General features: G+C 44.0%; 1 protein-coding gene across 1 annotated transcript in view; it reads right to left on the bottom strand.

The window, feature by feature from the left end:
- Positions 1 to 15144, bottom strand: part of NME7 (NME/NM23 family member 7) — a 154482-nt gene that overhangs the window by 5528 nt on the left and 133810 nt on the right. The window contains exon 11 of the mRNA XM_083172687.1: positions 12909 to 13016. Within this exon, the coding sequence (XP_083028813.1) occupies positions 12909 to 13016 (108 nt within the window). The remainder of the gene's footprint in view (positions 1 to 12908; positions 13017 to 15144) is intronic.

The raw sequence follows: 15144 nt of genomic DNA, 5'->3' as shown, positions 1-15144 counted from the left end.
CATCGAACTAACGACCTTTCGACCTAGAACCATGTCGACCTAATGACTGTTGACCATCATGCTGTAAACCAAATGACCACATCCCGGCTCTTCTGCCTGGCAACTACATTAAGATGCTTTATTGCACTGCTTTAACATCAAGGAGAAGATCCTGAGATAGGTCATCTATACCTTCAGCTTGTTGTGCCTAGGAGGCTCGTCGATTTTTACCAAGCGATCACTACCACTCTTAGACATAATTATATACCCTACTGCTGTGACTTTCCACTTAAACGTTGGTTAACGAAGATGCTTTTTATCTCATACATTGAGGCTGTAGTCAAGTTGTTGGCAGAATGGGACACTCTTGTATTTACTGCTAGTTCCTGACCCAGGACTGGCCTAAAGCCACTAATATATATATATATATATATATATATATATATATATATATATATATATATATATATATATATATATATATATATATATATATATATATATATATATATATATATATATATATATATATATATATATATACATATATACATATATATATATATACATACATATATATATATATACATATATATATATATACATACATACATACATACATACATACATGTGTGTGTGTTTCATGGTGATTACAAAATCTTGAACTTGACACTTATTGCTGGTGAATGTTAAAAATATGCCATGTTCTATTGTACTTCTTACATTATTTAGATAACACTGCTGCTCAGAATGTTAGAGCAAAGAGTGTGGGCCTGGTATCCTGCTCCTTCAAGTCTCATAACAACCTATCCAAATTTCCTTGTGTTTAGTTGCAGCCAAATCATTACAGTTATACTGTTTTGCCAACAGCCCATACAAAAGGAAAAGAGTGGCTGTATTGTTCCATAAGAGTCATTTACCCATCATTTTAGTTGGTCAATTGGACAGTAAATTGGTCAATGTGATCTCCCTATACACACCAAAATGTATTTTGCCGAGAAGATTTTGAGGTTGTCCAAAAAGATTAAATGAGGTCATTTGATGAGTTTATTATAGCCTCAGATAGCATATTAGCCAGGTTGTCAGGGTCTGTTTCTTGTCAGGGTCTGTTTCTATAGAATAAACTGACCCTTCCGTTATACTTAGTTCGATCAGCGGCATATCATTGAATGACTTGTGGAGTGTCCATTCTCCGTCAGTTAAAGACTTCTCTCGTGCATATTGTACAAATGGTTGCTTCAGGATACTCGCCAATCAGAGCTCATTCTCATTGTCTGGCTGGATTATGCAGAAATAGTATGATAAATCCTCAACCTCTTGTTGTCATCTTCTGAAGTAGCTCAATAATTAATGGCCGCTCTTGCTTCTTAAAAAGCAACTAACACCATCCAGAATATTACTGTTACGACCTCCAGCCATCAAAACTGTACTTCATGGCCAGGCAAACTATGCACCAGCAGTGTGAACTGGAACCAGTTGAATCTTTAAACAGAGTCCAACCTCCAGGACTCATTGGAAGAGAGTATCCATAAGGAACCAGTTACAAAATTTGTTTTTGGTCCACCCTTCCAAAACTCAGACAGAAATTTAATATTTTTGGAAAATAGGTTGGGGCAGGTTTTTAGCACCTAAGAGGTCTTCACCTGGGAAAGGTAGATTTTCTGGTATGTCCTTAACACCCCGTGGATGAAGCAAGAAACTTGCTATAATTAAGGTGCTGCCTTGTGGGGATGGCTCCTTGTCCAGATATATTCATGAACTACTTTATAAATGCTTTGTACTACTGTTGCACCCGTGTTTAACTTTGCTTCACACAAGGCCACTTTTCCGATATAAATGCTGAAGGCCTAAATTATAATGTTGGCCAAGCTGGGAAATTATCCCAATTTCCTGTCTCCAGCAATAGCTCAATTTAATGCTAACATTAAAATTTAAGCTAAAATGATTACTTGTTCCCTTTGATTCCCCAGTTGAGCCAACCAGACCAGGTGGACTTTGTTAGTTGCAGGCAGAACTAATTCTGAAGTGATACCAGTTGAAGATTCACTTTTCTTTGGATGCTAAGAAGGTGAGTGACTGCCATCATAGGCAGTTCCTTAAAGAGACCCTAATAGGCTGTGGCTTTCAGGATGAAGTACCTGTACTATAATTGCGGCTTTATATAGCAATCCTACTGCCACAATTTTTAGGCATGTATTTTTGTCATCTTCCTTCTCTATATTAGGAATGGCACTAGCAGTGATTCACCCATTCGCTTCTAACGTATATATGTATATGAGTCATTGACCCATTTACGGCTCCAATTCGATGTTAACTGCCTTTTTCTGGTGTGGATGTTGGCCCATGTTTTTTTTTTTTTTTTATTGAATTATAGCATACTTTCAATACAGCATAGCATTTCACAATAAAGGTGCCCACACACGCACCGATCCCGGCGGTGCGATGCTATACGATGGGGCGCGCGCTCCCGCGGCACCCCATCGCACAGTACAAAAAGTATGTGCTGCACATACTTTTTGTACTAGCTTTTTCTAGCATAGCATCGCATCGTATGCACATCGTATGCACAAGGCATACGATGCGATGCTATGTGTGCTAGTTAAGCCCACAACGCACGCCGGGATCGGTGCGTGTGTCGGCACCATAACACAATTAAATAATCAAGTATACACAACTTGGTGAAAATAGCTACCTCAAAACAATCAAAAGAAGTGTGTACAGTATGTAGACAAACAGGGGTAGACAATAGGGTATACATCCAAAGTACCTCAGATATGCCTGTAATACATTAAACAGTTTAACAGATTCAGTTCAAGGGTCTATTTCAACTTCAGGTGAGTAATACTGATAGATACACCCCCCACCCAAATGTAACTCTCTCTCTCTCTCTGCACATCTTACTGAGCCCCACCTGCAGTGCATGTGGTGTTGTCCATTAGAGAGTGATTGTGGCTTTCCGAGTGAATCAGAATAACCCCCTATGTCAGCAAGACAGACAGGGCTTTTAAGGAGGGAGCAGCTGCACTCCTCCATTAAGGCAGCCATCCAGACAGGTCGCAGTGAACAGCCAAAGCCCACCACAGTTTTACTTCCCTTCGCTACCAAATCATTGACCATGATCGATCTCTTCGGTTGCTCCAAATGGAGAGCCAGTGGATATCTCGGCTGTATACACTAACGCCCCGCGGCCTAAATGAAAACCTGGGTTTCCCTTGCTTTCTGTGAATGTGTCGTTATGACAGTTTATTGCAAGTTGGTGATGTTGATATGATATATGAGCAGCAGATGTTTAATTGGTTAGTGCCTGTCACATTATTATAATAAGGTACCCGATCTGCAGTGAGATTCGGTATATATATATTTTTGGAAGAAATATACAGTTATGAATTTTTATGATATTTGTACAAGAGGTGTGCTCAGCCTATAGTGTTCTTTCTTTTTATATTGTTGGTTGATATTTGTATGTTATTATGATTTGTGTCTTGTTTCACTTAATGTGTTTACCGTCGCTAGAGGGGCCGCAGTTGTTGTCTGCTTGGCAACAGACACGCATGTCATCATTGGCCGCCGGCGGGGGGGAGATGCGAACGGTCCAGCAGGGTACTTATATCGGTATGTATGCACTATTTGTTTAATCTTCCTGCACCTTGATAAAGGAGCCTATTGGCTCAGAAATATTGGTATAAGCACAGCCTAGTCTCTTTGTTCTGAGTGCCGCCATATATATGCAGAGTGATGAAGTGGCACTCGGAGACTTGGAATGAGGTAAAAACAAATTATGCCCCCACCCCATTCTTTTTTTCAGCCCTTGTTTTTCTTCTTTCCCCCCCTTTAAAATTGTAATAAAAACTATTGACGAAAAGTATATTCTAGTGATGCTGCTGCATGCTGGCTGCACTCCTTAAACCCACATTAGTTCCAGCATCGGATAAAATACAAGTTGTTTACAAGCACAGTGCATTACACTAGTGCGCTGAAATCTTCACACTATGGTTACAAGGACACAATAACCTTGAAAGCAATATACAGATATTCTTAGAACTAATCCTAATGGAATGGTACAAGCCTAAAGCAGAGTGCTTATATAGCTTTTCAGCTAATGCAACTAACCGCCTTTTAAATCACCATATTAAAAAATCATACAGTATAATCAATTTTATTGAAAAAAAAAAGAAAGTAAAAGTTAATTAGTTTGTTTCTGTGCATACAAACTAGCACAAGCTCCCACCCTGTGAGCACGTTGGCTTGAATCTAATCTAACGCGATTAGATATCGGCTTTATCTCTTAAATTGGGTACAAACTGAACGCTGTCTTGGGCAATTTGTATTCAGAGGTGAACCATAACAAAATTGTCCAGTGTGTACGCGCTATACACTCTCACGCGGCGGCCCTAGGGAATACAATATAATCCCCCAACCTTCATGCTTCTCGGGCACAGTCCACCTGTCCCTTATCAGTGGGCAGTAGTGTCCCACTGGAGGGGAGGTTTGCGAAAGTATTTTCACGCTACTGCCCACGTGGACTACAAAAGGTAATCGTAGACCTGTGCCCAAACCATGGCGAGCCCGCAAGGGTGACTATTTCCACATTTGCATAAACATAAAAAATGATACCAAAAGTTTTATGTCAACCTTTTGCCCATTTTGTCGGCATTTTGTACACGTCAACAGTTTCTGCCATCAACCTTTTGGGGTGCTCTTTCTTTTACTATAGATCTATTGAAGAGAAGTTTCCCATACCAACCAATCAGCTTTTACTTTATATTTTAATGTACTTGATAATAATTGCTACCTCAAAGCTAAATGGTTTCTTTGGGTAACTTCTCCACAAGGCCAAGTGTAAAGGGAAAGAGTGGCACGGTAGAGTCTTACATGAACAAAATCTGTTAAGCTCTGATCAGGTGTTGTATCTCTGACAAGGGCCAGGGCATAATACAAGATCAAGGGTTCTTATCCAATATTGACAGTTACGTGTAGCCAAATAGGACAGTGATACTGTAATTGTGGTCAATTCTATATTGTCTAGCGAAAAATGCAAATGTATTTTTTTTTTTCCATAATAGATTTTTATTAGGTCAAGTAGTTAATTCTTACACGGATTTGGTATTAACAACAAAAGGCCATTTAACATATTGTATATACATAGCAAATCACAAAACACATATGGCAAATGGTATTTTGGGAAACAAAGGAGTTTAAACCTGCGCAGGGAGTTGACCTGAGTTTTACTTGAGAAATTAGGATAGGAAGAGAAAGAGAGCAGATAGACTGAGATGTAGAGGAAACAGGAAAGTGGACAGAACACGGACAGTTTTGCAGAGACACATTAGGGAGAAAAAGACATGGGGAGAGGGGGGATGTACATGCAGCAGTATGTAAAAGGTGACTGATATTCAAGTATTGGCCATTATTCTTACGAATGCTGGGGAGATGTCAAGGTGTTTCTGTCCCATATATCAATTCTGGTTAGGGTGAGGCCCTGCGCTTCTCTAAATTCTGCCCATTTGAGCCATTTCAAGTGGATCGATGCCCTTGATGAGGAGTACTTAGCGTTCGTTGTCTCATATAGAAAGTGGCTATGTACCTTGCTAACTACTTGGCCAGCCAGGGGCACCCCCATCGACTTCCACAAACGCCCAATGACTGCCTTGGCGGCTATTAGGATGTGCCTCAGTATATATAGGTCATCTCCTGAAAGTGTTTCGGAATAGTGGAGAAGGGCCAACACTGGGGTCAGGTGGACCTAGAGTCTAAGGACATCATTAGCCAGCGAGGACACCTCCGACCAGAAGGGGGCCAGAAAGGGGCACTGCCAAAATATATGTAGTAATGTGCCCACATAGCCACACTTCCTCCAGCATAGGGGTGAGACATTTGGCCAAATGGCATGTAGTCTAGTCGGAGTGAAGTATGATCTATAACAGATTTTAAGGAACATTTCCGTATGTTGAATGCATTTAGACATTTTAAATCCTGAGTGGAAAATAGTATCCCAAACTTCCTCATTAAGAGAAATATTGAGGTCCGTCTCCCACTTGATCTGAGCCGGTAGCTTCCCTTTTTTTGTTACGGAGATGAGGTAGTTGTACCATCGTGTGATACCCCCTTTTTGCGATTTGCTATTTAGTCTGGAGGTGAGGACTTTGGGAGCAGGCACCATTGGTGCTGGGCCCTCTCTGTTAGCCGCTAGCCAGTGGCGGATTTGAAGGTACTTGTAGAACTCACTCTTAGGCAGGCCGTACTTCGCTTGGAGATCGGAGAACTGCTATAAATCTGAGCTATGAGTCCCCTTGCATTAATTGGCCTAAAGTGGAAATCCCTGCGATGTTCCACGGGTTCAAATTTAGGTTGGGGATGAGTTTAGAAATGGCTTCCAGAGAGACCGCCGCATTAGGCAGGCTTAGCCCACCCACACTAGCGAGTGCCCCGTGCCACACCTCCAGTGTAGCCTTTGTTGCTGAACATAGCTCAGATTTTTTCTGGATAGCCCGCAGGGGGACCCATAGTAGGTCCACCAACGGGATGTTAGAGGCTAACGAGCGTTCCACCACCACCCACGGTTTAGAGGATCTGGGGTCGCACCAATCCCCGGCCTGGCTCAATAGACACGCGGCCTGATACACTTCCACATCCGGGAAACCTCCCCCCCCTAGAGCCTTTGGTAGGGCCAGATATTTTTTTGCCACCCGGGGGCGTGATCCCTTCCAAATGTATTTTGTAAAAATGGCATTGATTTTGCACATCAAAGACCTGGGAGGTTTTCTGGGGATTGACCGAAATAAATAGAGGAGTTTCGGGAGGAGGACCATTTTGGATGCTGCCAATCTGCCCATCCACGAAATTTCGTGCATGGACCATTCCGTTATTAGTTTTTGGAATGCAACAATCAGCGGCAGGTAATTACACTCCATCAAGTGAGTTTCCCGAGATATTAAGACTCCCAGGTATTTAATCGCCCTTCCCTGCCATGCATAGCGATATTGGTCTTTCAGGCGCGCCAACTCTGTCTCGGGTATGTTTAGAGGGAAGACCTCTGTCTTGGTGGTGTTCAGTTTATAATATGAAATTGCGGAGTACGCCTCTAGGATCTCATGTAGCGCGGGCAAAGATGTGTTTAGCTTTTGGAGGCAAAGGAGTACGTCGTCAGCGAATAAACAGATTTTGTGTAGAATTCTCCCTATGACTGGACCTTCTATTCGGCTATCCGACCTGATCTTCTCTGCAAGTGGCTCTATAGCTAACACGAATATTAAAGGGGATAAGGGGCACCCCTGTCTAGTGCCGTTTGTTATCTGGAAGCTACTAGAGATAGTTCCGTTCACAAACACTCTCGCAGATGGGTGTGAGTAGAGAGCAAGTATCGAGTCTAACATTCTCCCTTTGATTCCAAAACGAACCAGTACCTCCCTCAGGTATCCCCAATGCAACCTGTCGAAAGCCTTTTCGGCATCTAGTGAAAGCAATAATAACGGGGACTGGACACGCTCACATACTTCAACAACATTTAGTACTCTCCGAGTGTTGTCCGGAGCCTGCCTGCCCGGTATAAAACCCACCTGGTCAATCTTTACCAGGGAGGGGAGTAACGGGGCCAGCCTATTAGCGATTAATTTTGCGTACAGTTTCAAATCAGTGTTTAATAGGGCGATGGGTCTGTAGTTCTGAACCGCCGTAGTGGGCTTCCCAGGTTTGGGGATCGTGATTATCCTGGCCTCGAGCATTTCGCCAGGGAATTCCCCGGATTGAGAGGCTTTGTTAAAGACTTGCAGTAGGATCGGACCTAATTCAGACTTAAAACATTTGTAGAAATTGGATGGGTACCCATCTGGACCCGGGGCCTTGTTGTTTGGCAGGGCGTCTATTGCATCCTCTACTTCTGATAGGGACCAGGGGGCGTTAAGGGCTTGGCAGGCTTCGGACTGTAACTCAGGGAGGTCAATTTCGTCCAGAAAAGAAGTGATGTCAGCATCCGAGGGCTGGGGAGAATGTGGGTCCTCTCTTAAGTTATACAGTTTAGCATAGTATTCTGCGAAAGTGTCTGCTACTTGGAAGGGGTCGGTGACCCTAGCTCCCCTAGCGTTTATCAAAAGGTCTATTCTTGTCTTGGTCCTTCTGCCTCTCAGTTTCCTGGCGAGCAATCTTCCCGCCTTGTCACCAAAGAGGTAGAAGCTCTGGTTCAGTTTGGAGATATTTTTTTGTACTTCACTAAAAGCTGACGCATTAACCTTATCTCTAGTTCGCGCGAGTGCAGCATATATAGCCTCATCAGAGGGGTTATTCTTATGGGCTACTTCTAGTATAACCAGCTCTGTCTCTGCCGCCAACATCTCCCTTGCCTCCGTTTTCTTCACTCTGGCTGCAGCCTGTATTGCCGTACCCCTCACTACAGCCTTCAAGGCGCACCAGTATGTGAGTATGCTGGTGTCGGCTGGGTCGTTGGTGGTGATATATAAGGACAGGGCATCTCTAATGGAGTTTTTAGAGTCTATCTGAGTCAGGGCGGAGCTGCCCAGGCGCCATGGTCCCGGGGTTGGCTTGAATGAGGTCAGTTCCCACCTCAAACGTAGGGGGGAGTGGTCGGACCAGGTGATGGGGAGTATGTCAATTTTGCGGATGGAGGCTAAGGTCCATTTGTCGGCTATGGCAAGATCGATTCTCGAATATGTCCTGTGGGGGTGAGAGAAAAAGGTGTAATCCCTCACACCCGGATGTCTGGCGCGCCATGCATCATACAGGTCATATTCTTTAATGAGCTGCATAAATTTCTTAGAGTGGGCCGGGGGCTGGGCTATTCTATGTCCTGGGGTATGTGACTTGTCCATAATAGGGTCAGGGACCATATTGAAGTCCCCTAGCAGCAACAATGCGCCTTTGGCGCATTTCTGTATAGTGGTGAAGAGCGATCTAATAAATGTAATCTGTCTGGTGTTAGGGGCGTAACAAGAGACTAGTGTGGTTTCGACTCCTTCTAGATTACCCACTAATATTAAGAATCTACCCTCCGGGTCTATATGCTTGGAGGACACATTAAAGGAGCAGTTAGCAGACACAAGTATGGCGACACCTGCCTTTTTGTGGGGGCCATTAGCTGTATAGCACTGGGGAAATCTGTGGTTAAAAAATCTGCGTGGTGCTGTTTTAATAAAGTGAGTCTCCTGTATGGCTACGAGATGGGCTTTCTGCTTGTGGAAGTAATCCAGCGCTACCTTCCTTTTTTGGGGCGAATTCAGACCTTTAGCATTCAAAGATAAGACATTAATCATTTATAGGGCATCTAAAACTTGCATATATACACGTCTAACCAGATGAGTTTTAGCATAAGAAGGCACAATCACAATATAAGCTACTCTGTACGGACAGACAGGAGGGTAAGACACATGGGGTGGAGATGGGAAAGGGGGGGATGAAAAGACAGCAAGAAGAAATAGGCAGGCGACCCCAAGTGGGGTCGTAGTGAGGGGCCTGTCCAAGGCCACCTCAACCGAGTTGAGTATCTTGGGGGTAGTGGGATTGGGCCCAGTCACCCCTCGCCAAAAATATAAAACAAAAACAAACCTAGATAAAATGAAGCAATCAGTAGTCCCTGATCTGTGTAAATTTTTACTTTGACATAGAAGAAAACTTCAACGAGCCTGAGTCACGTGCATTCAAAGTGACCCTGGACCTAAAACTAAAAGGGTGGTCCGACCTCCTTCGAACTATGGTGCCAGATAAAATAGAAGAGTGCGTTAGAGCACGACGGGTCTGCCAAACCAAGCTTATGCAGGGCCATAGGGGCCCACAAACAACCTTAAGTAACCATTAAATTTAAACAAACTGTTTAGGGTGGACACCTCCCACCGATATCTTCAACTCTTTTCTGCCGCCTAGTGTCTATGACCGATGCGGGTGGGTGGGGGGAAAGTGTCCAACGTAGTGGAGTGTGGTCTCTGTTCTATTCCGGAGCTACTCAACCAGCGACCAGTCCTGCTGAAGTCGCCGGCTAGGGGAGGCTTCCGGGGAGGCTTCTTGCAGCCCCCATCTGGACACTAGTTTCAAGCCATCCTCCACCGAAGAAACTGCGATTGTGGATCCTTCCCGTTGTATTAACAGACGGGTCGGGAAACCCCATCTGTAAATTATGTTAGCTTTGCGTAGGGCCGTTGTGACCGGGTGGAAGGAGCGTCTTTTAAGAAGGGTATCTCTTGACAGGTCTCCAAATAGCTGATGGGGCCCCAAGGCCGCAGCAGTGTCCGCAGAGGGTCTTGCAGCTTTGAGGAGGGCTTCCTTTATATGGAAGAAGTGCACTCTCATCAGAACGTCTCTGGGGACCCCCTCGGGGGCAGACCTCGCCTTCGGTAACCTGTGTATGCGATCCAGCAAGAGGTCAGCAGGGGTCACCGAGGGTAACAGTTTTTTAAAGATGTTGATGACGTAGTCATGGAGGCTACTGTTGGAGATGTTCTCTGGAATACCACGTATTTTGAGGTTATTCCTCCGTGATCTATCTTCCATATTGACCAGTTTCTCCCGCAGGGCGACCACCTCCTCTTCCAGGGCCGAATGAGAGTCTATAAGGGTGTTGTGGGAGCCAACAATTTCCCCCATTTTAGTTTCTAGCGCATTTGTGCGGTCTCCCAGTTCGTCGATAGAGCGCTGGCAGGACTGTAGGGATGTTCTAATTTCTGATGACACCTCCTCCTTCATTTGGTTGAGCAGTAGCTTGAGGGTCCCCACTGTTAGTGCCGCATCATCGGGCACTTCTGGCCTGCTAGCGGGCTCTTGTTGAGAAACTGGGGGGGAATGGTAGGGCGTCTGGCGATGGTATGTGGTTGGGTGGGGAGGATGACGTGGAAGGGGCCTCCGTTTTGTTGCCCTGACTTCTAGGGGACGGCTTGAAAAACGGGACCTGGGAGACCGGTTTGGGTGTCTTGAGTCTTTTGGGAGGCATTTCCAGTGGTCACGTCTTAGACGTCAGACACAAATTCAGTAAAGGCGGTCGGGGAACGCTGTATGCTCTCTCTCCGTGGACTCAGGACCTGAATCTCAGGCTCATAGGGGGATTGGGGCTACTTCTTCATCTGCATCGTGATGCGAGGGGTAGAGTGGGGGCCTTTAGGGGCCATACATCATATGATCATCTTGTGGGGCACACACAGACGGGCCTCCTGTGCTTTCAGGGGAGATGGCTACGGTTCTCGGCTCAAGGGTAGCTCTAGGTCTGGCTGGGCAGCCTGCAGCTTCTGTCATTGGTTCTGTGCCTGGCGGGGGTGTAGGGTGGGCATCCCCTAAGCTTGAAAGGATATCGGGACCACACAGCTTTAACCCCCTGTACAGATGATATCCAACCAGTGGGTGTCAGGAGTAAGCTGGGGTACAGGTGCAGCAGGACTGATTCTGCCCCTCACAGCCCACCTCCCTGTGGTGGTATACAGTATGGCTTTGTACAGTGCAGGACAACTCAGCATTAAACTCTCTGAATTGGGGTGGATTTGGGCTGTGGGAGTATGAGGCAGAGGTGTGAGCGATCAATGCCCCTGGGATGTAGAAGGCTGGGTACACCCCCCAGTGATTTTAGTGGGTGCAGGCAGGGATGGCTGTGCTGTGCAGGAGACGTACAGCTGCAGCCGCGTTACAGCCGAATCCAATATGGCCGCCGCGGCTGGAGCCGGAGGAGACTCCCGACTCTCTCCTCTCAATTTCGGCCAGGTGGGCAGAGCAGAAGCCCCCGGCGAGACAGGGGCGCTCCCCGCTTACCTCCAGCAGTAGGGGCCGCACGAAATGTCTCCTCCGGAACCCGAACTTCAGCGCGATGCGGGCGTGGAGCCCGGTCTCCGGGTACAGGCAGCTAATTGAGGCCGCGGCTTCCAGCAAGGCGAGGGCCGCAACCTGCGGGGTAAGATTTCTCCTACCCCCGGCTCCGCAGCACACACAGCCTCACTCCGGGTGGTGTTAGTGGGGCAGTTGATCTGTAGCAGGTGTGGGATTTGTGCCCCAGGAGCAATATTAGGCTTTTTAAATAGTATAGGGAGTGGGAGCTCTCTGAAACTGCGTCCTTCTCCCAACTCGGCTAGGCCACGCCCCCGCAAATGTATTTTTAAACATTGACAACAGGATCTGCCTATGTGTTGCCAGGTATGTTTAATGCTAAGAGATGCTTTTGGCAGGTACCCTAGCGGTCAATACATTTTGCGGCAATGCATTTGTCCTGGTCACAGAGCTCTCAGTCTTGATAATGTAATCAGTATATTGCGAGAGAAAGGGTAATGTGTTGCTGCATGGGGTAGCCATACCCCTGGCAATTGCAGCATCAGACACACCACTGTCTCCCCATAGAGGCTTTTTAACTATGCTACAAGGCCTTTTGTACTAATAAATTGTATGTATTTACAAGTTAATGTTGCCCCATTCATTAAGTGCAATCTTTTAACATGACCCTTGGACTAGAATTGGCAATTGCTCAAATGAATGGTTAGGCTGGTTTCCACAATGCTCGTCCATGTAGTAGTTCACATACAGGTTGGAGAACACTGGGAATGGCACAGGGTGAACAATCTACAACAATTATTATTAGCTGATAGACATACAATAATGAATACATCTGTGCAATCAAAATAATCAGCTTCCAGATTGTGGAAACTGGAGATGGATTTGTTTCAAACATGCACTGGTTTGATTATACACAAAAGAAAACTATGTAAAAAAATTAGCATACAGTATGATCATTGGCAGATCTATAAAGAAGGGGATGCAAGCAGCACAACCTGCACCCAAAATCTCCCACTGGTACCAGGCTACCGACGGCACCATATCAATGGTGACATCTTCTAAAAGATGGCAAAGGAGCGAGCAATAATTGTGGCACTGTACCAGCACTGGACAGAAAGATATACATAATAGTTTCTTGGATCCAGGTCTGACTATCTATATAATTATATATGGAACATTACCTCTAACGCTGCGTCTTCTGGAAGGTCAGTACAATGGACAGCATTCTTTACTTTAGTTTTCCCAAACTGTGCGCGTAGGGTCCTGGGCCGCAGATGACGGGCTATTTCCTATAAAAGCAAAATAAAATGAATATTTTCATATCAAGTATAAACACCAAACAGTAGACACATAGGAGTTAATTTACTAAAATGGGATCTTTATTAAAGATGGGATGTTGCTATGGCCAACCAATGAGAATCTACTTCTTATTTATTTATCACCTTCTAGAAGATAAGAGAATCTGACTGGTTTCCCATAGCAACATCCCATTTTAGTAAATAAACGCCATATAGAGCACAGACAAATTTTTTTTTTTAATTCAAATTACAAACAATTATCAAATAGAAGACAACATATTTTTAAAGTAAAGCTCAGATTAGCGAATTCTACTTATCCAGATTTAATTGTCTGCGTTATATATATATATATATATATATATATATATATATATATATATATATATATATTTATTATATACACACACACACACAGTACTATATGGTTGCTGTTTATGGCTTACCGATATATGTCCACAGATGCTCAAGTAATCCTCCTACCACATTGTACACAGAGGAAACATAATATATGTGGCTTACATTACATGGGCGTTGTAAGATTTACTAAGAAACACATTGCATAAACCAAACCCTGGAGGGTATTAATTAGCTTTCCATAATGTATAGGAGTGCAGTAGCAGCAATCTCTATTGCAAACACAGAACCTCTTTCTGGAGAACATTATGTTCAGTAGTTACAGAGATCTGCATAAGGAGGCCACAGTTGTTAGATGCTGAGGAGCTATGTCTGATATACAGGTTACACAGGTAGTAATGTGTAACGTATCCAGGGGGGTAAATGTACTCTATTAGTAGCACAAGATATAGGACAAGCTGTGGTACCATTCAAGGAGTAAATGGTGACTTGTGCTTTTCTCTCTTTTCTGTGTGTTATTGTAATAGTGGAGTTGTAAACTGATCATACTATGATTTTACTAATATTATTGCCAATTATTTATATAGTACACATATACTTACAGATAATATTTTGACTATTCACATCAGTCTTTGCCCTAGTGGAGCTTACAATCTATATTCTCTACCACATGTACACTAATATACTTACACACTAGGTTTAATTTTGTGGTTACCTAATTAACCTACCAGCATAAATTTGGATTGAACCATAGTACCCGGCGCAAACCCACTCAAGCACAGAGAGAATATACAAACTCCATGCAATTAGTGTATTAGTGGGACTCTAGCCTATGACATCACTGCTGTAAGGCATTTATGATAACCATTACATTGGCAGTCCTGGCAGGACCTATTTATCATCAACCGCATTGTTGCCCCTTTAGCTATCATTTCCTTTCTCCAAATATTGCTGTAAGAAGGAATTTTATCACATGCTCCGATAAGAGCCAGTAAAAAAGAAAGAATAAATACTGAACTGAAAGCTAATCCGATTTATATTTCAGGTCTGGACCTTGCTTATTTTGCTTAACGCATGGCTATCGGATTCCTCTACGTAAAAAATTGCAAAACTGTAGCCTAGAATTTAAAATGGCCTTAGTTACTGGGGCCAAACTGAGAATCGGAGATTGGCAAATAGGCTTAGAAAGCTTCCACAAACCTCACCCACTTAACTGCCAATTATTTGCGACCAGATCATGTAACGCACAGCTTCATGTGACCACACCAGGTGATTAAAGATAGGGATTGTATCACGTATCTCTAATATCTGCTGCAATAGCCCCTTGTTAAATTGGCCACCGAATAAATATTGCACAAAGACAATATAATAAAAAGACCCCTAAATATTGAAAATCTGTGATTACCAGAACTATATCCCAAATAAAAACTCCCATAGAAAGAAAATAATGGCATTTATATGTCCGCTAACAGTGCTGTTTTTCCTCCTCCTCTCCCACACTGACTTCTCCTGCCAGCAGAGCCACTTCCCCCACCTGCAGCACAACTCAATCCCTCCTGCTGCACCTCTAAACCCCCCTGAATCTTAACTTCCTCCACCACCTGATGTGTCAGGATTAAATGAGGTTCCGGACCATCAGGTGCTGGAAAATCATTGTTGTACCTGTGCTGCCTTTATGTTAAACATTCTTCTTATTATTTAGCATTTAGTTATTGAACACCACCTATTTAAAGCAAAGTAACAAATGCAATAATAAAAAAGAATA

The sequence above is a fragment of the Crinia signifera genome, chromosome 2, assembly GCF_055691185.1.
Source record: "Crinia signifera chromosome 2, ASM5569118v1, whole genome shotgun sequence".
Taxonomy (NCBI): Eukaryota; Metazoa; Chordata; class Amphibia; order Anura; family Myobatrachidae; genus Crinia; species Crinia signifera.
The sequence above is the reverse complement of the archived record's forward strand: the minus strand, read 5'-3'. Positions and strand labels throughout refer to the sequence as shown.